Raw genomic sequence first — 26,204 nt, 5'->3', positions numbered from 1 at the left:
ACCACGTGTGGGAAGTCTACTCTATTGGACTGGCTGGTGAGATGCTGCAAGTCTGGAACCCAGGAAACCAACATGGCTGTCCTTTTCTTGTAGCAGAAGGGTCTTGTTCTGTGTGTTCTGCATCCACAGCCCCCATCCCTGACTCTAGCAGCAGTTTGTAGAATTGTGATTTCCCAGAAGGGAAACTGAATTAATGTAAGACCCTTTCAGATTTCTTAACTTTTACAAAACACACCTTAAAATATCATTTACATCCAAAAGAGAGTATCTCTTTAAACGTGTAGGTTATTTGATGAATTGCTTTTAATTACTTGCTTTTCATATCTAACCTTGATCTCTTTTAGTACAGTTGATTACCACATAAATGTTAAACAACATTAAAGCTGAAAAATCCTTATAAATTATATCTACTTAACACCTTTGCTTTAAATCTAAGCACATTTAAACCCCAGACTAGTGTTTTGCCAAAGCCACACAGCTAGTTGTGAAATTCACTTTTAGTTAGTTTTTTTGTTGTTGTTGATTTTACTTTTACATTTACAAAATTGGCCAAAGCTAAACCTTTCTTGAAATCTTTCAATAGCTTCTGGTCGGGTAGGATATGGGGTACAATTTTCTTCCATGTAAGAGTATTTAAAAATGTTTTTAGGGGCTGGGCGGTGGTGGCGCACGCCTTTAAGACCAGCACTCGGGAGGCAGAGCCAGGCAGATCTCTGTGAGTTCGAGGCCAGCCTGGGCTACAGAGTGAGTTCCAGGAAAGGTGCAAAGCTACACGGAGAAACCCTGTCTCGAAAAACCAAAAAAAAAAAAAAAGTTTTTAGGTTTATTTCTTTTATTTTATGTATATGTATGTTTTTCCTGCATGTCTGTATATGCACCATGTAAGTCCCTGGGGCCAGAGTATGTCAGAAGAAGGCATTGGATCCCTGGAACTAGAGTTTTTGATGGTTGTGAGCCACTATGTGGGTGCAGGGGACTAGTCCTCTGCATGAGCAACAGGTGCTCTTAACTGCTAAGCCATCTCCCTAACCTGTGTAAGGTTTTTCAAGATGAAATAACAATGAAAAAACAGGACCTATACTGCACAGAGGTTAAGGTTAGCCTATGTTATATAGAGAGACCCCACATCAAAATAATAAAGAAGAAAAGGAAGAGTTGGAGAGAGCAGACTTGCACAGACCAGCCTCTGACGTCCACATGCTCACCTACAATGAGCATCTACAGACAGACATCCACACAAAATAAATACATACTATGTCATACAAAGTGTGTAAAATTATGCCACTCTTTCTTTCTAATCAAAAATGATCCACAGAATCAATAGATAACGATTGGTCTTCTGTTCTATTAAAAAGACTGAGGATCACAGCTGAAGTGATATATGCCTGGGATACCTACAACTCTGGTACTCAGGAGGCTGAAGCAGCCGGAGGAAGAGTTCAAGGACAGCCCAAGAGAAGAAACTCACGGGCCTTGCATTAGTCATTTAAAGTAACTGAAGCAGTTAACATAGAAAGAGGTTTCTGTACACACAGCTGAAGGCTGCAGAGACTCTGCTCTGTGGTCAAATGGCCCCATGGCTGTGCCTCTGGTGTAAGCCAGCATGTTATGGTGGAAGTACATTGAGGAGCCACCCTGCTCACCTCAGGTTAGAAAGCAATGTGAGAGGAAGAAGGAAGAGGCCAGGGTCCCGCTGCTCCCCCAGGACATGTCCCCAGTGCACCAATGGCCTCCCACCAGCCTGTCACTGCCTCTGGGGAGACATTCACAGTGCCAAGTGTATCAGATACGTCTGTAATACTATAAGTCAGAAATTTTGTTGGACACACTGTTGTAAATGTTCAAGGCTTCTGAAATTATGAACTGTTATCTTTTAACTAATTGAAAATTAATATTTAGTTTCCTTTCTTGTTCTGTTTAATTAACTTCATGAGTATATGTTAATACAGGAGATAAAAGTCGGTTTTCAATCAGCTATGGGAATAAAAAGGACACAATCTGGGGGCATAAACAATTAGTTTATATCCTTATAAGCCATACTTAAATTAAAAACCACTAATTTGTGATCTTATCCTATTACTGTAGGTTACAAATGCTGGACCACTTTGCTGAGTGTGTGAAGCAAGCCAAGGGTGTGCGCCAGCAGGCCGTGCAGCTCAACATATTCACTGCTGTTCTCAGTGCACTGAAGGTAGTTAGTCCTGGACATCATAAGTACTCTGAAAGACGTTAACGTGTTTTTAAAGCCGGGCACGTCAAGATTATCACACGCTTGTGTTTCTATGTATATGCATTTGATAACAGTGATCTTATGTTAGTGTCATACATTTACTAGAAACTTTGTATCAAGTTTATTATAATTAGATCATTATTTTATATTTTAGTGAATTAAAAGTTCTCATTTCAATTTGAACCTCAAATTTTACAAGCAACAGTAATTTCTTTTGGGATTTTCTGACATGTCTATTTAATGAGATCTGATTTCCTAATGAAGATTTATGAAATAAATCTTAATTTCCATTTGTGATTTAAACTGAATCAGCAGAGGATGCGTTTCAGAAATGGAAGAATGCCGAATGTGAGGCATATTTTCTGGATTAACTACTTAACTGGCTTTATTCTCTTAACCTTTTGAACTTCAGTTTCTACACTGTGAAATACAGTAACAAGTGCCTACCTAGCTCAGGAGTGTTTGTGAATCATAGTATCCAGGCTTTCGTGGGTTACTTACAATCTTTTATATATTGTTTAATGCTAGGGTTATTATAGAATGGTGCTCTAATAATAAAATTCAGTACAACAAAAATACAAGTGATTAAACAAGGATTCCTTAAGTCATGCTTTGCAAGCATGGTGTTGAGGAGGCATTGGTAACAGAGGTAACATTGGATGGGGTACTTGTGTAGATATTTACAAACACCCTCTTTTGGGACTGGCACTAACATCTGAGCATTTTAAAAAAGCTTTGAGGTGGTCAGGTGGCCCTTAGCGGTCGGGAGGACAGTGGGTTTTAACATCGCAGTAGAGATTGCACTTTTCTACACAGACGTGGCTCGTGCCTCTGCTCTAGTTAACACTTTCTGCTGATACCATGACCTACATTTTTCTTCTCAGGTAAGACAATTAAAGTCCAAAGCGGCAGATATAGCTAGAACAGAAAACAAATGTATGTCAGCATTCAGTTACTGCCCCCCATCTGTCTTTACACATATATTGATTGTACGCCTTATACCACATTGTAAGGTTCTTGGTTTTGTTTGTTTACTTTTTGTGGCACTGATGACTGAATCCAGGCCTAATACATGCTAGGCACATACCACTGCGCTGTCTCCAGCCTGTTTTTCAATTTTTATCTTGCGGTAGGGTCTTACTAGTTGCCCAGGCTGCTCTTGAGGTCGCTGTGTAGATGGCAGACCTTTAACTTGCAATCCTCCTGCATCATCCTCTTAAGTAGCTGGACCACAACTCGGAGCTGCATGTTTTTTACTGAATTTTTCTACAAATGAACCAGTTTCATACTCGTTACAGTACTGACATTTAGTCAGCTGAATAATGTTCAATTTAACCTTACGGTGTTCTTTTGGCCTTACGGTGTTCTTTCTGCCACGGGTTGTGTTTCTAGGGCCAGTGGGACTCTGATTATTAATTACCATGTTCTGAAGTCACACTTAGGAAGTGACCACAGCCCGTCTAGCAGGTACCAGCCCCAGACGTAGCACATGTAATGTGTGAAGACATCGAATTTCCTAAGATTGCGCCATATCTTTTTCTTCATTCAACATGAATTATGAAATGATATCATTCCTTTTAAAATCAATACAGGGTTTAGCTGAAAACAAGAGTACTTTGGGACCTGAGGAAGTCCGTAAATCTGCTCTGACACTGGTGATGGGCGCTCTTGACAACCCGAACCCCATCTTGCGGTGCGCAGCAGGGGAAGCCCTGGGAAGAATGGCTCAGGTGGTGGGGGAGGCGTCTTTCATCGCGCGAATGGCCCAGTACAGCTTTGACAAGTAAGTGTGTCTCCTAAGAGCTTTCTCACCGGTCTAAGACGTCTTCTGAGCAGTGAGAAATTGTTACCTAGACTACTACTGTCCACATGGTTTACAGCACGTGACAGGTTTTTAATACTCTGGTTTTTAATTCAGTGGTTTATGGACCTCTAGATTCTGGGAGAGATGTCAAATGTTAAGATCATGTGAGAGGGACCTGGTTTCTCATCTAGCTTTTGGAATCAAGAACATCAGTCAAGACTTCCCTATCATATCACCCACAGACACCCACAGCCATACTCTGTTCTTTCTGCCTCGCTTTACCCCAGTTTCTCTATCTTTAATTGCTTCCTGGAGTAAGATCTCACTTTAGAGGAGAAAAGGAATAAAGTTACACTTCAGGTTTTAAAGATAATTGTGCATGTTAATTATGAAGAATAATCTCAGAGGTCCAAACAAGCATGACTAAGATGAGAAACGTGTTTTTTTTTAAATTTATTTTATCTATTTAATTATTGTATATATTTATTATGTCTGCATGCATGCCTACAGGCCAGAAGAGGGCATCATATTGAATTATGGATGGTTGTGAGCCACCATGTGGTTGCTGGAAATTGAACTCAGAACCTCTGGAAGAGCAGTCAGTGCTCTTAACCTCTGAGCCATCTCTCCAGCCCTGAGAAACTTGGTTTTTAAATGTTGTTAAGTGGGTGCTCAAATAGAGAAGCTGAAAAATCAAAAGGCCAAGAAATAACACGAGTCATATAAATTATCATTCTTAGCTAATGTTTTTTGAACAATAAATGTATTGATTCATATCATAATCATTAAGAAGAGAGAAAAAATTAAAAGTATTTTCTGAACTCTTAGAGACTAGCTTTCCTTGTTCTCACATACAAATGGTGATACATTCTGACATCAAATACTACACAGTAACATCATAATGATGCATTTTGACATAACAGTACTTTACTGTAACATCATAATGATGCATTCTGACGTCACAATATTGCATAGTAACATCATAAACATGCATTCTGTCACCACTATAGTTCAGTGTAACATCATAATGATGCATTCTGACATCACTATACAGCAGTGTAACATCATAATATTGCATTCTGACATCACTATACTGCAGTGTAACATCATAATATTGCATTCTGACATCACTATACTGCACTGTAACATCACAATGATGCATTCTGACATCACTATCTTTCACTTTATCCCCAACAAAGCCCCTTAGGGGAGGGAGGGAGGGAGGGAGGGAGGGAAGGAGGGAGGGGGGATGTTTTGGCTTACAGTTTGAGGTTTGTGTCCTCTCCAGAAGGGACGTGGTGGCAGGAACATGAAGACAGGCTACACTATGTCCATGATTAGGAAACCGAGTTTTTGCTCAGTATAGTTGCTTTGGTTACTGAAATATGTCTTCAAACTGAAGAATACTGTTAAGTATTTGTTTCACATCAGATTTTAAGACTTAGTGTGAAAAACAGTGTAAAATATCTCAGTAATTTGTTAATTGCACCATGGTATTTTAATATGTTGCTGGTACCTTGTTAAACTTAGTTTCTGTTATTTTTCTCTTCTTTTGGGACAAGTATATTAGAAATTATGGGTGTGATATATTTCAATTGAACATTTCTGTTCAATGTTGTGTTTATGTGATGGCTACATACAGTGTCCAATAATCACTGTGTACGTGACACTTTAAATTGGTGAGTTTTAAAGCCAGATGTGATGGCTCATACCCGTAATACCAATGTTTGGAAGGCTAAGGCAGGATTGTTGTGAGTTTGAGGCTAGCCTGGGCAATTGATGAGTTTTACATAAGTACATCTCAGTGTAAACTGTTTTAAAATTTATATGCAGTATTTCCTTTACTTTGAAAATTTGTTAAAAATATATCTTAGGGGCTGGAGAAATGTTTCAGCAATTAAGAGCACTTGCTGCTTTTTGAGAAGACCCAAGTTCAATTCTCAGCACCCACATCAGGCACTTACAACTACCTGAACTCCACATCTGGAGATCCAGTGCCCTCTGCTGGTCTCTGTGGGTCACCACATATAATTCACCTATACATGAATAAAATAAGTCTTTTATATACATATATGTAATATATGTAGAAATTTGCCCATTTTATAGAGACTTTGATTGTGATTATAGCTCAGTGATAGAGTGCTTGCTTAGTATACACAAGGCCCAGGATTTAGTTGCCAGCACAAAACAAAACAAAAAAAAACAAAACAAAATACAGGAAATTTCTTAAGTCAAATAAGAACTATGTTGTGCATTCTCGGGATGCAGGTTCTTTTTCTTGGTACTAGGGATTGAACCTAGGATTTTGTACACACTAAGCATTTTCTCTGTCACTGAGCCTCAGTCCCACAAATACTTTTTAAATTTTATGTTCAAAGTCAGTTATAAGGACTGTTATTTTATTACTCTCCAGAGTGTTTTTCTTTTGTGCATGTGTGATTCATAAGGCTGTTACTAGAGGAAATGGAGTACCCAATTCCTGTTGCATCATCTTTTCTCAGGTTGAAGTCGGCTCGAGATGTGGTATCCAGGACTGGCCATTCACTGGCCCTTGGCTGTTTGCATCGTTACGTTGGTGGCATAGGATCAGGACAGCACCTGAAGACCAGTGTCAGCATCCTGTTGGCTCTGGCTCAAGATGGGACGTCCCCTGAAGTTCAGGTAGACAGTATTGAAGTCTTTCTCTACACTTGCTTTTAAGACAGTCTCTCTGTTCTGCCCACACTGACCTCAACTTGCTATTCACCTGCTGCAGCCTCCTGGGTGCTAGGATTACAGCTGTACTTGTACTCGACACAAAAACAATTTTTTAAAAAGATCTATCTATCTATCTATCTATCTATCTATCTATCTATCTATCTATCTATCTATCTATCTATCTATCTATCTATCGTGTATGCAGTGTTCTGCCTGCATGTATTCCTGTATACCAGAAGAGGGCACCAAATCTCATTGTAAATAATTGTGAGCCACCATGTGGTTGCTGGGAATTGAACTCAAGACCTCTGGAAGAGCAGGGAGTGTTCTTAACCTCTGAGCCATCTCTCTAGCCCCCCAACACAAAATTTTTAAATAGTATCTATGCTGATAAGTTGTCAGGAAACATGCATTATGCTCTTTCTTTGATATTTCAGGAGTTTACTTGTGATAGACCATTAGCAAGAGTTTTGCTTTTTAACATAATCTTCAAAGTCTACCTTTTCCTGGGAGTTAAACCTATTCGTGTGTGTGTGTGTGTGTGTGTGTGTGTGTGTGTGTGTACATATATGTGTGTATATATAGATGTAGCATTTTTATTAGTTCTTTGAGAATTTCATACAATGTATTTTGACCATATTCACGCTCTCCTAACTCTTTCCCAATTCACTACCCTCTTCTCTACCACCCGACTTTCTTGGTTTTTTTTTTTTTTTTTTTTTTTAATCCTTCAAGACCAAGACCAATTTGCACTTCCCAAATATTCTTTGACGTGTGATCTTCTGTTGGAGGGTGGTCAGCTTACCGGGGCTGCACTCTTCGAGGAAACTGTCTCTCCCTTTGCCTGCAGCAGCAATTGCCAACATCTCGATGGCTCGCGGTGGGTTAGTGTACCCAGCCTGTCCTCCTTTCTGGCTCGTCCATGCTGTTGAAACTGCTGAGTTGTATCTGCAGCTTCCCTGCTGTGTCTGGAAGGAAACGGTCCCTTGGGCTCTTACTCTTTTTCCGCCTCCTCTTCCACAGTGACCCCTAAGCTTTGGGGGTTGGCTGTCTGTACACTCCCTTCAGGGATGAGAGATTTTATTTTCTGCACTTTGGCCAGTTTGTGGGTTACCGTGTTAATCACCGTCCACTGATCTATAGATACAATGATAGATCATTAAGAGTCAGTTTAATTCTATGATCATTTAGCCCCACAATAGTAGTAGATATCCCTACAGCTTATGACCCATCCACCCATGGGTTCCTAGCCTGACAATGGTGGCAGGTCTTGTGGAATAGGATTTAAATCCAGTTAGAAAGAGTTGGTTACTCCTGTGATGTTCATGCCACTGTTCCACCAGTGGGTATGTCTTCCCAGGCCAGGCATTCTTGTAGCTCGCAGCATTCATACCTGGGTGTGACGGATGAGTATTTTGCTCTTCCGGTAGAACCTTCAAGGACTGTGAAAGCTAGCCAGTAGTGATGAAGCTTCTAGGTCCATACCAGTGTAATTTCGCCCTGTTCTATGACTCAAGCATGCAGTATCTTCAGCAATAACACCTTACTTTCAAGTTCTAGAGGGTAACCAGGAGCAATGGCAAACACCTGTGATTTTTGGGGTGGGGGGAACCTATGGGACCTCAATGACTAATGACTCCAAAAGAAGTAACTCATACTTGTCATTGGGCTTTTATGTTTTAGCCTCTTGTCTAGTAGGATCGTTGTTGCACTGTTATAGGTAACTCCATTTTAGTGCTGTGTGTCTGTGTGTGAGTACGTACACCTATATATGGCACCTTCTCCACTAGTAGGTTTCCATATATCTTTTCTTTTTTTAAGATTTTATTTATTTTTATGTGCATTGGTGTTTTGCCTGCATGTATGTCGGTATAAAGGTAAAAGATTCACTGGAATTGGAGTCACACAAAGTTGTGAGTGGCCATGCGGGTGTTGGGATTTGAACCCAGATCCTCTGGAAGAGCAGCCAGTGCTCTTAACCGCTGAGCCATCTCCCCAGCCCCGTATGTCTTTTGAAAGGTCTTTAGTGTTGTTTATCTCTCCCCATATTCCCTCCTCTACTCTGCCTTCCATTCCCCAACCCAGTTTAACCTTCCTGTTCCATTGTTCTCTTTTAACTCTTTAGCCTAGGGCATTCTATCTCCCCTCCCTTGAAAGTCCCTCTACTTAACCCCTTAGTAATTCATTGACCTCTATGAATATTCCAAAAACACATGTATCTGAGACGTCAAAGCTAACTTCTATAAGTGAGAGAAAACACAGCACTGTCTTTCTGGGTCTGCGTAGCACTTAGAATGGTTGTTTCCAGCACCATGCATTTACCTGCAATTTTCATAATCCATGAATATAGTTTCAAGCACATTGTATTGTTTATTGTTTCTTGGTTTTTGCATTTCCTTTCATTATTAGGTTGGTTGCTGTCTGAATAGCCTCATTTTCCCTCTGACTTCCACTTTTACCACAGCCCAGGTCCTAGGGTCACTGAATCATATTTATTCCTTGAGTATTTTTTTTTAACCTTTGTTGTTTCTCAAACATCTTATACTTAAGCAAATATAGCTGCAGTGAAACTTTAAGAGTATCCACATCTAAGAGTGTACACATGGTGCCACATGACAGCAGTCGGAAGGCTAAGGCATGAGGGTCACACCTTCAGGGGCACCCCAGGTTATAGCAAGACTTTGTCTCAAAACGTATTTAAAGATATTCACACGAGCATAACTGTTTAGCACACTCAATTCAGTGCAGTGTAACTGCTCCTCACAACTAAAGTAAAGTTACGTTTTATTGTAGACGTGGTCTCTTCATTCACTTGCCCTGATAGTCGATTCTAGTGGCCCAATGTACCGTGGCTACGTGGAACCCACACTGTCTCTAGTTCTCACCCTGCTGTTGACGGTTCCGCCCTCACACACGGAAGTCCACCAGTGTCTGGGCCGGTGCTTGGGTGCCATCATAACTACGGTTGGACCAGAACTGCAAGGTAAGCTAAAGAAAGCACGCGGGCAGTTACCATCCCTCAGTTTCCTCAATGTTGCCATCATGTTGCTTGCAAAACCATTTTAATAATTGTCATCCACTGTATATTTGTGTTTTCCAAAACCTGGCACTCAGTGTTTGATGTGTGCCATTTTTAAAATGCACAAACAAACCACAACAGTTTTCTTTTTTGTGTCAGGGCTTCACTATGCAATTCTAGCTGGCCTAGAACCTTCTATGTAGAAATGCTGGCCGTTAACTCACCGCCTCTGGAGTGCTGGATTAAAGGTGTGCAGCACCATTGCTGTCTCAGGACAGCTTTTTTTTTTTTATTCTCCTCTCATACATTATATCCCGACTCAATTTCTTCTCCCTCCTCTCCTCCCAGTCCATCCCCCCATCTCCTCACTCCCCCATTTTCATTCCTCCTTTATTTCTCTTTAGAAAAGAGCAGGTCTCCCAGGGAAACCAACCAAAGGTGGCATAACAAAACACAATAAGACCAGGCACACCGGGTGGTGGTGGCACGTGCCTTTAATCCCAGCAGCACTTCGGAGGCAGAGCCAGGCAGATCTCTGTGAGTTCGAGGCCATCCTGGTCTACAGAGTGAGTTCCAGGACAGCCAGGACTGTTACACAGAGAAACTCTGTCTTGAAAAACTAAAAAAAGGCTAGGCACATGCCCTCATATTGAGGCTGGCTGAGGTAGCCTAGTAGAAAGAAAGGGTTCCAAAATCAGGCAGGAGTCAGAGATCCCCCACTCCCACTGTTAGGAGTCCCATAAGAATACCAGGCTAAGCTGGGCGGGTAGCCCACGCCTTTAATCCCAGCACTCGGGAGGCAGAGGCAGGTGGATCTCTGTGAGTTCAAGGCCAGCCTGGGCTATAGAATGAGTTCCAGGAAAGGCGCAAAGCTACACAGAGAAACCCTGTCTCGAAAAACCAAAAAAAAAAAAAAAAAAGAAAAGAAAAAGAAAAAAAAAAAAAAGCCAGGTTACACAGCCATAACATATGTTCAGAAGACCTAGGTCAGAGCCACATAAGCACCGTGATTGTTGCTTCAATCTCTATGAGCCCCTAAGAGCCCTGATGAGTTGATTCTTAAAGTCCTGAGCAGAGAAAACATTTTAAATGTAGTTCTGCTTGGACGTCTGTGGAAACAAAGTTGAAAATGAAGTTTTCATTTATCCTGAATGCTGACTACTGTCTTCATGGGCTGTACTTTTTTGACTCTAAGACCCCTGACATGATGTCTCTGAGGCAGCTAGTTCAGAGACGACCCTTTGTGCGGGGCTGCTGTAGTTAGAATTGGGGCCTTTGTAACACTCGCAGACGATCTTCCTGATGGTGAATTCAGTGAGTCATTGTGAGTGTATCCAGAGTGTCTACACTCAGGCCTTCCCCCTTCCCTTCTTTATTTATTAACTAATCCTCAGGAGAAGGCCAACTTTGTATTTTTATCACTTAATGACGGCACAGTCCAGCAATATGTATTGCCTCCATTTTACAGACAGAACATGAAAGTAGAGAGGGACTGTGAACTTCTCCAAGATGTTGCTTTTGTACATGATTATGTGATTTCCTTGACTGGTATATGTACATAAAATTATTTTACTTCACATTAGAAGAAAATTTCAGATACCTATATTTGGTAATTAAACTGCTATACAGAAAATATATAACATTTTTCCTTAATTACCTCTAAAAGATTTTTCTTATTATGCAAACAGTATTTAAAATAAATGAAAGTGTAGTGTTTGTTGAGCCGAGAACCACAGAATGAGGAATCCTCTGGTTATTTAGCAGAAAATCGGTGGTTATAAAGGAGAGTATGACTTTTTAAAGGAGTAAGTTTCTAAAACATGAATTATTGCCTTATAAATACAGTTGTGTTTTGAAGTCATGATTGGGACTCTTCAGATTATTTAAGCAATCTGAATAATGATTGGGAGAAGGGGTTATCTAGAAGATGATTACCCTCTAGGAGTGTTTTCGTGATACTAATAACACAGTTGTGTTTCACATCGTCTTTTACTTTCCTGTTAGGAAATGCAGCGACCATTTCCACCATCCGCTCCTCCTGTCTGGTGGGTTGTGCCATCACCCAGGACCATTCCGACTCTCTCGTTCAGGCAGCTGCCATCTCTTGCCTTCAGCAGCTTCACATGTTTGCCCCACGACACGTCAATCTGTCTAGCCTTGTTCCTAGCCTTTGTGTAAGTATACAGCTATGTCAGGTCTCTGTGTTACTCTGGGAGCTTTAAAGTGTCTTTACCAAAAGACCAAACTGGACCAAAACAAAACAAAACAAAACAAAACAAAACAAAACAAAACAAAAATGTGTTTGGTGGGTCGTAAGTTTCAGTGTTTAAGTTTCAGTAGTTATCCCCTTTTATTTATTTGTTTTTGTTTTGCATTCTAAGAGCTCTTTTGATGAACACTTACTTCCTCGCCCAGGACTTGGCTCGTGTGGTCCTGCCCTCTCAGAACTGTGTTTCTTAGAGCTCGGTTGGTGGCTTCCAAGATCCGCTGCTGTCATTGCGGTCTTCAATTTACTCATTCAGCAAAAGCTTACAGAAACGGTTATATAAAAGGTACCAGGCAGCGTGCTGCGGGCATGTGGGAATAAGACAAGGGCAAGCCTTTGTCATTGTGAAGCTGATAACTAACAAGGGTCAATGAACAATAGCTATTCACAGACAAGATAAGAGCTAGAAAGGCATAGAAGGTTGAGAATATAACTCAGTGGTAAAGCACTGTGTAGCATTTAAAAGGCCCTGGGGTTGATTCTCAGTAGACAACAAATAGAAAAGAAAGGCATTAGGGTAACATAAGGACTGTGTAACACAGGACCTGTCACAATCTAGACATTCAGAAACTAGTTTCCTGAAAAATAGTACTTAAGGTGTGATACGCAGAATGGGATTTAGTGTGTAGAATAGCGCAGCATCAGCATATGCGGAGGAGAAAATATGGAAGGGCCCTAAATGAGAAGTATGGTATGCTTAAAGAAGCAGTTATTATGTGGCTAAACCTGGGAGAAAATGGGAGTGCAGACAGTGAAGAGCAAGGTGTGACTGAGCAGTCAGCCAGGTGGCAGATCATGTGGACGTCATAGATGTTTAGACCTTAGGCTTTATTCTCTAAGCTATGAGGAGCCATTTACAGGGAGGTAACACTATCTGAATTGTTCTTTTCCCATTCTGTTCTTGCTGTGTAATGGAGACTGGACTGTGCCCTACAGTAGGCTAAGAATTTTGGTGTTGTAGGATCAGGATGATAATGGTTTGTTTTAGGTTGGCTGCAATCAGAATAGAGGGGAAAAGATGGATTCTGGTGATATTTAGGAGGAAGACTTGACAGAATGAGTTGATTAATTGGCTCTCAGGGAAAAGCAAGAAGACTGTGTTGTCTAGGGTTCTGACCCAAACATGGGGATGGAATTTCCTGCGATTGGCATTGTTGGGCAAGGTTGGGAAGAGCGGTATCATCACTCGGTTGTAGATAGGTGACCGATTACATGAACCTGGAGTTCGGATGAAAGAGGGTGGATTAGAGAAGTGAGTTTGGAGGTGTAAGATGTAAGGTGAGCCATGGAGTAGATGAGGTCACCGGTGAGAGTGCTGAATGAGAAACCCAGCAGTTCAGAATTATAAAAGAAAGGAATCAGAGGGTCAGGGGTACTGGGACGGGAGGAGGAGGATGGCAGCATCATGGGATGGAAGGAAGACTCCAGGGTGTGCGTCCTCAGAAGCCAGGGGGAGTGGAGGAACAGTCAGCTGAACCAGCTCCTGACACGGGACGGCAGCAGGGAGACATCTGTCACGTGACTGTTCTTAGCGAGAACTCACTGGGAGAATGGCCCAAGTGGAAGCTCTAACATTGGGTCAGAGATGGAGTACAAGTAGAAACTTCCTAGACAGTTGATTGTCAAGAAGAGGATGGCATGCTGGTGCTGGAGAGGTGGCTCAGCAGTGACCCAGGTTCAGTTTCCAGCACCACATGATACCTAACAGCTGTCTCTAACTCCAGTTCCAGGGGATCCAACACCCTCTTCTGGCCTCCTCAGGTATTGCCTGCACACAGCACATAGAAATACATACAGGCTAAACACCCCTACACATAAAATAAACATGACAGATATTTTTTCAAAGTTAAGGAAAAGAAGACAGGGTCCACGAGGTCCAGGAGGTCCAGGGGGTAGGAGAGACTCTTCCTCCTGTTGTAGCTGTATGTGAGCCTGTTGCCATGCTCATGTGAGGGAGCCAATAGGGGGAGTGTTGAGCATCCAGGAAAGAGGGGGAATAATTAGTCATCCAAGTGCATTTTAGTTGAAGAGAGTTTTGGGGCATAAGTGATGTGATAGCCTTTTCAATGCAAGCTGACTAAAAGGAGATGGGCATTAGCCAAAGATAGCCTTAGAGATTTGGTGTCTGGAAATTGAGGATGCTGTCTGCTGATTTTATATTCTTAGTGAAAGGTAAGATTAATTTTTATGAATGAGGGAATCTGAAGTTGAGGAGAATAGAATATAGGAAGTTGAACTACCTGGAGAATTATATGAGTCTCTGGTAGAAGCAGGGGCGGTTCAGTATAGATTAATGACACTCTCTGACTCCATTCTGTGACTTATGATGAGATCAATTTTGCTTACTTACGTTTTATTTTCTTCAGCAGCTGTATATGAGTTGGGTGAAGACCTTAAGAAACTAGACTTCTGTGCCTTCATAGGTAGATTTTGACCGTTCAGAATAGACTAAAAGGCATCAGGATAAGGGAGGGGAGATTGCTAATGAGACTGCTGAAATGATAGACAGTGAAGTCTCATCTGAGTGGGGAGGAGGGAAACCAAGAGGAGGCTGGAGAAAGCCATGGTAGACGTCACCATTGGAGGCCGTTGTTGAGGTGAAAGGAAGACCCCTGTAAAATAGTGAAAAGGGCAAGATGGTACATCCTCGGTTTGGTGTGGTGTAGTTAATTTTACTCAATAAAGCAGGTCCCTGGGGCTAGAGAGATGGCTCAGAGGTTAAGAGCACTGACTGTTCTTCCAGAGGTCGTGAGTTCAATTCCCAGCAACCACATGGTGGCTTATAGCCATCTGTAATGAGATCTGGTGCCCTCTTCTGGCCAGCAATCATACATGCTGTATACATAATAAATAAATAAATCTTAAAAGAAAAAAAAAAAGCATGCCCCTATTTTACTTTAGGGAGAATCCAGTGAGTCCCAAACCATTAAGGAGCTTGAACAAGTCACAGGGCAGAACCAAACGCTCATGACATGTTTACAAAATGTATATAGAAAGAAAACAATAGAATCTTAGTGTGTATTGAAAATACAGGAAAATAATGGGAAACGAACATTCTGCCAAAAGCTATGAGGGCATAGATGATGTCACCTGCTGGATACAGCTCAGACAGGCAACTGATTGTGGCCATGACTTACCTTTATGGGTTGTCTGGTTTCTCTTTACATTTTTTTTTCTTCTTTGAAAACATTTTCAAAAAACAAAAAACAAAAACAAAAAACCAAAACCATTTGTGTGTATGTATGAGTGTGAGCATGTGTGTACCGTAGTGTGCATGTGAGGGCCAAAGGACAGCCTTAGGTTGTCAGCCTTCCATCCTGTCCAAGGCTGGGTCTCTTGTTGGTTTTTGTGTACACCAGGCCAGGTGGTCTTCAGGCTTCAGGGATGCTCCTGTCTCCACCTGCAGTTTCTCAGTAGGAGCTTTGGGAGGACAGATACAGGCACTCCTGGGTCTGCCTTTTTCATAAGTTCTGGGCATATAAACTTAGGTCCTCTTGCACAAGTGGCAGATGTTTTGCCCCCATTGAGTTACCAGGTCTCCAGTCCCCATTGTTTTCCTCTTTCAATTGTATTAGGCTTTGGAGGTTGACCAAACATAGTTAAAAAGGATCTAGCAGAGTAAAAACTGACTCTTGAACTGAGTGGAGCATATCACTAAGCCATGGGGAACACAATGAGTTTCCTATGCTTAGCCCAAGATAATGTTTCCAAGTTGGATTCCTTAGTGGAACATCCAGGGTTTTATTACCAGGCATGTCGGAATACTTTCCTGAACCTCCTCCAAAAGGCTGGGTCAGTGAGGTTATTGTCAGCTGGGGAAGGAGATGGCCTAGAAGACTAGAGATGAGAAAAGGGACATTCAGGTTGCCTTATTGAAGCCTTGCCCAAAGCCTCTCATATAGTCTGCGTTTACCAGATGCTCTGACACTTGCTGAGAAAGTCTGCATATGCATTAATTCAAAGTAGTGAATGAGTTCAGGCTTTTGTAATTCACGTCAGCTCTACTGTCCTTGGCATCAGAAGTGGCCGGATTATGCACTGCCATGTGTGGTATTGAAAACAAAAGGAATATGATTTTTATCAGCCAGTGTATTGAGAGGTACGTTTATCACAGCAGTAGTAAATACAGAATAGAACTATCCAAAATGTATTTTTAAAAGCACAAGTGCCATGCTGAATTATCACAATTCCTGTTCTTGGAAACAACTGCTTTGTCTGTCATGTGACTACAGTTCCGCTTGTCCAGACGAAATCATTACATTTGTGTCATCTAGAATAATTGTAGACATTGTCAGTGAATGATTTTCACTTTGAAATGTATCTTTGTGATAGTAAATGTTCCCTAGCCAGGCCTGTGGTGCACGCCTGTAATCTCAGCACTCAGGAGGCAGAGGCAGGCAGTTCTTTATGAGATAGAGGCCCATCTGGTCTATATAGTGTGTTCCAGGCCAGCCAGAGCTTCGTAGTGAGACCCAGTTTGAAAAGCAAACAGGGATCTATGTGTCATTGCCCAGAGAGTCCACCCACAATTGGCTATTCCTCGCTGAAGCCAGATGCTACCTAGAGATGGTGGAACTATTTGTGATCTAGGAGCTTGGAAAACTAGGAAAGCAGCAACACTGAGAATTAATCCCAATAGTGGACATTTTTGTTAACAAGGGAGGAATTGGACAGCTCTGTCCTTTCTTATCAACACACAACTGTATAAAGTTGATGGTACAGTCTCTGGTGGGTTTCACCATATAATCTCATATCATCAAATTATTCCCGATTGTAAGATCAATACATGAATTCCCAGTTCTTTCTCCTTCTAGAACCCTTGCCAAAGATGACTTTATTGCATTAAAATATCTTGGCAAAACAAACCATGGATGTTATAATGCCATTTGCTGCTAAGTTTCTGTATCTTCAGCTTTGATAAATGAAAAGTCAGATTTAACTAGACATTATGTGTACACTAATGTATCAGTATTGACCAAACAGTAATCATTTTCTTTAATTTTACTTTTCCTCATAATTGATGTTTCTTTTTATTTGTAAATACTGATGCTCCTTGGCTCACGAAAGAATTAAGTCTGGATAAATCTTTCATAAGTTAAAAATATCAGAAGTTGAAAGTGCATGTATGACCCTTAACCTACTGGACAGCATAGCTGAGCAAAACCGTGAATTGTGCACAGTATTGGCTGCCTGTATAGATGACCTCATGGCTGACTATGAGAGGAGGCTTGGGGCTAGTGCCAAGTGTCATTAGAGGGTCTTACCACACATTCCTTAACTGTGAAAAACTCAGATTTCCAAACATGATTTGGGCTGAATGCATGTCACTTTCCATTATAATTCAAAAAGCTTTACGTCAAACTGTTAAGTCAGAGACCATCTACAAAGCCCAATAGTGAAATAATAGTGAATTAATAGTATCTAGAATTACATTAATCCATTTTAATTGTTTTTAATGTGTGTGCGTGTGTGCATGTGTGTGCATGCTTGCATGAGTTTATGTGCACTGCATGCTACAGTTGCCTACAGAGGCCAGGAGAGGACTTCAAATACCCTGGAATTGGAGTTACAGACAGTTGGTAGCTGTCAGGTGCTGGGAACTGAATGGAGATCCTCTCAAGAAGAGTCAGCAATTTTAAATACTGAGCCATCTCTTCAGCCACCGTTTTTGTGGTCTTAAAATTTATGGTCATGGTATCATTATGTTTTCAGTGTGGAAGGATACTGGAACTGGAAAACAACACTGTATACTGCATCACTAATGTCACAGATGTAAAGACAAAAGAGAAATTGAACGTCAGGGATACCATCATTTGTGCCTCGGGTTATTTCTCAAATGCTTCCTTTTTCTCTAAGCAGTGCATGGATACAGATTTATGATAATATGATGGTATTTAACATTTAGTAAGCAATTAACTGTGAATGTTTTGTTATAAGCATTTTACTTTTGGTTACATCTTATTTTTACTGTAATCCTGTGAATATTACATTCCCGTTTTACAAATAGGCAAATTTAAGTATAATTAACAGAGATGGGATTCAAACCTGGACTGGCACCCAAGACTGAATTGTATTTCTGATATTTTACTTGGGCTATTGGGATACACTATATTTATTTATTATTTATTTATTTATTTATTTATTTTTTGGTTTTTCGAGACAGGGTTTCTCTGTGTAGCTTTGCGCCTTTCCTGGAACTCACTTGGTAGCCCAGGCTGGCCTCAAACTCACAGAGATCTGCCTGGCTTTGCCTCCCGAGTGCTGGGATTAAAGGCATGCGCCACCACCGCCCGACCCGCTATATTTATTTTTGTAGGGACATTCCAGATGGAATGAGTCTGTACCCAAGCCTCCATTTTTAGTTCTTTTTGGTTGGGTTCATGCCCTGCTAGGTTTTGTTTTATTTATTTTAATAAATATTCTCCTTCACGTTTAGTTCTTTCTATTGCTCTGTCCTCTTACTTCCCATTCACTGCATTGGCTTCCTGTGTCCTTGTAAATGATGACATCTCCGTGGGACCATGTGTAGACGTAAGATATGCAGAAAGCCCTTCTGAGTTTCCTTTTGAGTGTATCACACGAGCTTTAGAGAACAGATCTCAGCGTAGGTATTTTGGTACTGATGTCTTTTCTATATGTCTTACTGATATGATTGTCTTGCCAAAATGCCATTATATGTTTGTATTATATTTATGTATTTAAATTTTAATAGTTTTAATCATGTGTGTTTGTATGTCTGGGTGTGGGTGTGAGCGCATGGTGAGTGCAGGCGCCCAGGGAGCCCAGAGGTGTCGGTTCCCTCCGGGGCTGGGGTTGCTGGTGTTTGTAAGCTGCCTGCCCTGGGTGCTGGGCATTGAACCCAGGTCTTCTAGAAGAGCAGCAAGTGCTCTTAACTGCTGAGCCATCTCCCGGCCCCTGATGGTATTTTAAATAACCAAGGTCTTTCAAGAAGGAACCTCTGCAGAAGTAAGGCTTCCCAAGGATGAGTTCACCAGGTAAATGAACTTGAAGAACGACAGCTGTAAATACTGTCCTGAAACTGTTTTGCTCACAGGTTCACCTATGCAGCTCCCACCTGTTACTTCGACGAGCCGCTGTGGCCTGTCTCCGGCAGCTTGCACAGAGAGAAGCTGCAGAAGTGTGTGAATACGCCATGAGCCTGGCGAAGAATGCCAGGGACAATGAGAGCGGCGGTGCCAGTGAGTTCTCTGATTGGCTGATACTCTTTATTTCAAACCTTCATCTTTTTTCCCTGTTTTTGTTTTTTTTTTTTGGGGGGGGGGGTTGTTTTGTTTTTGTTTTGAGACAGGGTTTCTCTGTGTAGTTTTGGTAGCTGTCCTGGATCTCCCTTTGTAGACCAGGCTGGCCTCGAACTCACAAAGATCCGCCTGGCTCTGCCTCCCGAGTGCTGGGATTAAAGGCTTACGCCACCACCGCCTGGCTTTGTTTTGTTGTTTTAAGACAGAGTTTCTCTGTGTTACAGCCCTGGCTGTCCTGAAACTCACTCGGTAGACCAGGATGGCCTCGAACTCACGGAGGTCTATCTACCCTCCTCTGCCTCCCAAGTGCTGGGATTAAAGGCGTGCGCCACTATGGCCAGCTGAAAACTTTCATATTTCTAAGAGATCAGAATAATCAGTTTTAGAAACCAAGGGTTTAACCTTGTTGTCAGATTAAATTTTAATCCTCCAGTATGTAAGCAGAGATCATAGTTAAAAGGCATTTACAGGTGATTTTCTTGCTATTGTGAGTCACATGTGAGGCTTGGTCTCTAATGCCATTGCTACCTGTAGCTTACAACATCTCATACAAACTCTCTTGTGAAAATTCCTTTTCAGATGTCAGTCCTTTCGTACCTGGAGTTAGTCATCGAGGTGATATCCATTGCCGGCACCAGGGCGTTAATATAACCGACACGGGGCTTGAAGGGCTTCTGTTTGGGATGCTAGATCGAGAGACAGACCGGAAACTGTGCTCTGATATTCATGACACCTTGGGACACATGCTGTCTTCACTGGCAGTTGAAAAGCTTTCCCACTGGCTAATGCTTTGTAAAGATGTCTTGGCAGCTTCCAGTGGTACGTATTTAAATGATGTCCTTAAAATAATGAAAGTCATCTTGGTTCTGATATATAAGCATAGATATGAGCCTACTCTTTAAGGTATTGATAACTCTCATCCACAAATCCCTGGAAAATGTTGAAGGTTAAAATCATACTATAAACGAATATGCTTTTGAAATATATTTTAAACTTTTTGAAAGTTCAGCTCAAATTTTTATGTCTTAAAAATCCCAGGTTACTCTGTAGTACGACGTAGCATATAATTTATTTAATATGCAAATGAGATGTACATAAGATTAATTAATGCAATGTCTTCCTTGGTTTTCAATTCAGAAGAAGCTTGTCAGTTCTCTTTTTCAGAGATTGAGAATTGACCGTCTTCTGAAGCATCATGACGGGACGAGTCATGGTGGTCTCCGTTTCTGTTGTAGATATGAGTACGGCAACACTCTTAAGCAGTGGAAAAGACGAAGAATCTGAAAAGAAAGATGAGATGGATGACGATACCATGTTCACTACCCTGGGGGAGGAAGACAAATCAAAGCCCTTCGTAGCTCCCCGCTGGGCCACACGGGTGTTCGCTGCAGACTGCTTGTGCCGCATCATCAACCTGTGTGAGAATGCCGACCAGGCTCACTTCGACCTTGCCATGGCGCGTTCTGCTAAACTGCGCAACCCTAAGAGTAAGTGCAAAACCACGTCTTCTTTTCTCCGATAGGTTTGAGAGCTTTCAGCCCTCTGCAGCACGCTTTAGGCTGCACCATTGATTTATTCCAAGTCGCCTCACCTTGACCCTCAGTGTCTATCCCTGGGTACCACTTGTTTGTGTTTAGAAATAAGCTGGAGATGGGTATAGATAGGTTAGTGCATGGACATCTAGATATCCGTGTATATGAATTTTAATCATTCACCCATATTAGAATAACAACGCTCACAACTTATGTTTCCTCAGGAACAGCCCTAGGTTTAGCACTGTGTTGTAAAAGAGATAGTAGAACTCTTGGGTCCAAAGTCAAATGAACTTTGCTGCTCCCAACCAAAGAAACAGTCAGAATTCATGAATCCATGGCACATTTCAAACTCTCATATTTCACATATAGAAATATGTGAAAGTTACTGTTGGGCATCTTTGAAAAGGAAAAATGATAGTATTACTGAAAATGACTTTTTAAAAAACTTTTTATGCCGGGCGGTGGTGGCTCAGGCCTTTAATCCCAGCACTCGGGAGGCAGAGGCAGGCAGATCTCTGTGAGTTCGAGGCCAGCCTGGTCTCCAAAGTGAGTTCCAGGAAAGGCGCAAAACTACACAGAGAAACCCTGTCTCGAAAAACCAAAAAAAAAAAAAAAAACTTTTTATACGCATTTTCTACCATATCTCCTTTGGATTAGATATTATAGAGAATTCTCAAAATGAACATTAGCCCCAGCAATAAATATCTTCATTTTACAGTTGATGAGATGCAAAGAAGCTGAGAGAATTATCTCCTAAGGTTCTCTACCCTGTGTTTGATTGTCGGTTTTTTAATTTGTATGAGTTGACAGCATAGAAGTATATATATATATATATAAATGCCCTTCATGTTACTGTATATAATACTGTATATATACTGTATATAATAAGCTGTCATAAGTAGACTTACGACACAGGAAGATGATAGCAGTGCACAGTATATGAGACATGAATCAGAACATAGGGTACAGAGGACTCGCAGTGAATATGGCTTCTGTATTCAGTCATTAGTTAGCACATATTAACTGAGTCCTGGTTACTATACATTGGGAATTCAAAATCATAATCATACCTTGAAAAAAGTGATAGTCCAGATGATAGAGAGGTAAGTTAGGATATGTCCTGATAGAGGTGTAATTTAGGATTTGGAAACATTTTTTTTTTAAGGTCATTCATGGGCTAGAGCAATGGCTTGCTGGTTAAGAGCACTTGCTGTTCTTGCAGAGGACCCAGGTTCGATTCTCAGCACCATTGGGTGACTCTTAACTCTAGTGCCAGAGAATGAGATGCCCTTTTCTGGGTCTCCATGGGTATTGTACACATTACTTTTTAATCTAAGAGGAGAATGCTCTTCTTGTTTGTAATCTGCTCCCAGTGTGATACTGTGTGGGGTGATCCCCCATGTACTCTGCTTGTGCTCTTTGCTCAGTGGGTACTTGGCAGCTGTGGCTGGGTGGTAAGATGGTCTCCTAGGACCCAGCTTAGATTGGCATCTCTATTCAGTCATTAGTTGGCACATATTAACTGAGTCCTGGTTACTATACATTAGGAATATAAAGAATCAAAACCATAGTCATACCTTAGAAAAAAAGCACTAGTTCAGATGATAGAGAGGTAAGTAGGATGTGTTCTGATAGAGGTGTAACTCAGGATTGCATCTCTAATTAGATTCTACTATGAAACACGAGTGAACTCTGGCTCGATAGCATCCTCATCTCCTGGTCTTCCTGTGTGCGGGACTTAGTTAGAGGAATGACCGCTCCCAGACCACAGTAAACCCCCCCAGCCCACGATTCTCCTTCCACGCTGCAGTTTCTCCCCAGCCCCTCTTCCCATCTCCACCCTTCACATATCCATCTTACGTTTTAGAAAAAGATAGAGGGGCTCAGGAGTAGTGGGAAGGCAGCCTTCATTTCAGGGACAGTTGATTAACTTGGAGTTTGATAGACTGTGAATTCGGTGACAGAGTACAGGGAAATTATTGTCTTCCTCCTTATGGTTTTGTAGGCATATTAGAGTAGAGCTATTTTATTCAGATGCTTCTGCTTGGGACATCTCCTTCCAAACTCTGGCAGCAGCTTGCTGTGCCTCACAAAGCTGGTTTTAACCTTCTCTAGATGAGGACACTTTGGAGAGTCTAGCCCAGTTCTCTTCTGTCTCCACTTTCAGTGCCCTCCGCCCAACATTTACTCTTCAAACTTGAAATATTAACGTTGCTTTTTGAAATAGGAACTTGAAGAAACGTGTCTTGTTACCTTTTCAATAGTAACAACAAAACCCGATTTAAATCACTCTTTGGGGTCGGGTTGAGCCACTGAATTGCCAATACTTCAAAAAGACCGCCTCCATCCTGCGTACTGTAGCGCACTTGAGGTGATGGTTTCTTCAGGTAGTATCTGTCGCTGTGGATTTTAAGTTCATGGACCTTCAGTGCCTAGCCTGTCCCAGTCTCACCAGCATCTTCTTTGTTCCATCTGATGCCCGCAGGCCCGCATTCCTCCCCGCTCATGCTCCTTTTCCTGTTGGCAGAGGCAGTGTACAGAGCTGCTGTAACACCTTTGCTGCTAATTCTATTCTGTCTTTCCGATGGGAACCAGTTTCTGGTTGTTGAGTCTTTATCTCTGTTAGGAGCTGTGTTTCTCTACGTCTTTACTTTTTGTTTTTGTTTTGTTTTGTTTGTTTGTTTTTGGTTGAGACAGAGTTTCTCTGTGTAGTTTTAGTGCCTATTCTGGATCTCGCTCTGTAGCCCAGGCTGGCCTCGAACTCACAGAGATCCGTGTGCCACCACCACCCGGCACATCTTTACATTCTTTTTTTTTTTTTTTTCCATCACAGGCAATTTATTTTGTTTTATTCATTCACAGTTAATACAGAAAATACTTGGAAACATTTCCATATAATGTTTGACACAGAAATCATCAAATAGAAGTATATAATGTTGACAGGAGGCAGTACATTTATAATTTATAACCCCAAATGTATTTATAAATTAGAAATGGAAAGATCTACAAATGAAATTATGAAGGTTCACCAAAGTCATTTAATCTGTCAGTTTCTCGTTCATTTTTATGTCTTAATAATATTCTATTGTATGAATAAGCCACATTTTATTTCTCTCCAGTATTTGATAGCTATTTGAGTTGTTTTAACTTTTTTACTATTAGCAACACACTGCTGTAAACCTTCATGTACATGTTTCATAGGTGCACATTTTCAGTAGTTTGAGGATATATTCCTAAGGGTAGAATTGTTGAGTAACAGAGTAACAATGTTTTGCATTTTGACCAACCACCAAACTGTTTTGCCAAAGTGGCACACCATTTTACAATCTCACCAAATCCTTGTTTTTAAGGCTCTGATTTTTGTACAAAAGCATTCAATCATTCTGTCAGACCATCTTTACATTCTTGATCCTTGCCATCAGATGCTGGGCAGTGGAAATGCTGTGCAGTTAGTGCTGGATTTCTCTGTTTCTTTCAATTGTGCTGAACTTTGTCCTGGGACGTAGTAAAATTATTGTGTTATTTGAATTCCTCTGAGACTTGCTTTTAAGCAAGATGTAGGGTTACCTTTGCCCTAGTGCTAAAAGATCAAGACTCCCTTCCCACTCTGTTCTCATAAAAAGTCTTTTAAAAAATAATTTTGTAGACCAAATTTCCTGACTACACACTGTGGTTTTCTGCAATAGGGATTGGCAGGCTATGGCCTGTGATCAAAATGCAGCCCACAGCTACTTTTCATAAATAGTTTACTGGAGTTCAGCACGCTCTTTCTGTAGCATTGTCTATTGTATTCTGTAAGTACTATCTGGCCTCTTTCGTGGTGGGGCAGCAGAGCTGAGTAATTGCCTTAGAGATAATATGGCCTGCAAAGCCAAAAATAGTCAGGATCTGACCCTTTCCAGAACAGTTCTGCCAGCCTCTGCTGTGAAAGAAGTACAAGTCCATTTGGGAGAGCCATGGTCCTCGAGTATCTTGCTTCAACTGTCAATGGATCCTGTAGTTGACTGTGTTAACATGTTATTAAATGTCTACTGCTGTTTGAGGATACTTGATGGGAATTTTATTTTTTATTTTTTATTTCTTTTTTTTTTTTTTGTTTTTGGAGACAGGGTTTCTCTGTGTAGCTTTGCACCTTTCCTGGAACTCACTCTGTAGCCCAGGCTGGCCTCGAACTCACAGAGATCTGCCTGGCTCTGCCTCCTGAGTGCTGGGATTAAAGGCGTGCGCCACCACCGCCCGACTGGGAGTTTTATTTTTTTAGACATCATGAGTTATGTGGATCATAAGTGCTTTATCAGGTGTATTTTGTTTCCTGTTTTTATGGTATTACACTAGTTTGGATGAACTTCCCTGCCTGCATTCTGTTTTCCTTTGCAGATGACCTCTTAGTCCTGCATCTCTCTGACCTGATTCGCATGGCATTCATGGCTGCAACTGACCATAGCAACCAGCTGCGAATGGCTGGGCTACAGGCACTTGAAGACATTATCAAGAAGTTTGCATCTGTGCCTGAGCCAGAATTTCCAGGTCATGTGATCCTGGAGCAATATCAAGCTAACGTGAGTTTTGCTGCTTATTCACAGAGTGGAGTTTGTGAGGGTCACTCGAGAAGGGATTACAGTCTCTTCATATGGAGCTGAAACTATTAGAATCTGTTTCATAGTTCAACCAACCTACAACTGGAGAAGGCTCAAACTGCGGTAACTATTTTTAAGTTGTGATAGCACAGTAATGATAAACTAGAATAGAAATTCCAGCCTGCCTTCCCAGTCTTGTGCTTAGCTGTGTGGCCATGCCATGCCGTTTAAAAGATAAAGGGAGCATTCACAGAAGTGTTGCAGATTTGCTATGTGCGTGCGTGTGCGCGCTGAAGCTTGATGAGCAGTTTTAGAAATAGAAGCAACTTTTTCTTGTAAGCTGAGTGAGAATGACTCCTGATGGTAGCTGCCAAAGGGATTGCCTAAGAAGCAGAGTTCCAAGAGATTGTTTTTGCTACACCCCAAACAGATAAACTTGTTCTTCCTGAGATTTGTCCTCTAAGCTTTCAGCCACACCATAAACTTTCCCCCTAGTAATGGAGGAAAGGCTGTGTGAAAGTTAGGGGAAGTTATATTAGCAAGCAAAACGAAAGTCTTTTTTTAAATGAAATTATTCTAAAACTTGGTCTCAGATACACAATATCTTGTCTAAAAGCTTTGTTCAAGCCTGGTGGTAGCACACACCTTTAATCCAAGCACTCTCGAGGCAGAGGCAGGAGGATCTCTGTGAGTTTGAGTCTGGTCTACAGAGTGAGTTCCAGGACAACCATGGCTACACAGAGAAATCCTGTCTCAAAAAACCTAAGTAAATAAGTAAATAAAGCTATGTTCAAATGTACCCAATTATACTTGTGGG

General features: G+C 41.4%; 1 protein-coding gene across 1 annotated transcript in view; it reads left to right on the top strand.

The window, feature by feature from the left end:
- Window positions 1-26,204, top strand: part of Heatr5b (HEAT repeat containing 5B) — an 81,050-nt gene that overhangs the window by 25,733 nt on the left and 29,113 nt on the right. Inside the window, exons 17-25 of the mRNA XM_076558748.1 lie at window positions 2,086-2,191; window positions 3,823-4,013; window positions 6,536-6,695; window positions 9,525-9,714; window positions 11,755-11,924; window positions 19,071-19,215; window positions 19,855-20,094; window positions 20,511-20,762; window positions 25,188-25,369. Of these exons, the coding sequence (XP_076414863.1) occupies window positions 2,086-2,191; window positions 3,823-4,013; window positions 6,536-6,695; window positions 9,525-9,714; window positions 11,755-11,924; window positions 19,071-19,215; window positions 19,855-20,094; window positions 20,511-20,762; window positions 25,188-25,369 (1,636 nt within the window). The remainder of the gene's footprint in view (window positions 1-2,085; window positions 2,192-3,822; window positions 4,014-6,535; window positions 6,696-9,524; window positions 9,715-11,754; window positions 11,925-19,070; window positions 19,216-19,854; window positions 20,095-20,510; window positions 20,763-25,187; window positions 25,370-26,204) is intronic.

This window comes from Peromyscus maniculatus, chromosome 22, assembly GCF_049852395.1.
Source record: "Peromyscus maniculatus bairdii isolate BWxNUB_F1_BW_parent chromosome 22, HU_Pman_BW_mat_3.1, whole genome shotgun sequence".
Taxonomy (NCBI): domain Eukaryota; kingdom Metazoa; phylum Chordata; class Mammalia; order Rodentia; family Cricetidae; genus Peromyscus; species Peromyscus maniculatus.
This window is presented reverse-complemented; position numbering and strand designations above follow the sequence as displayed.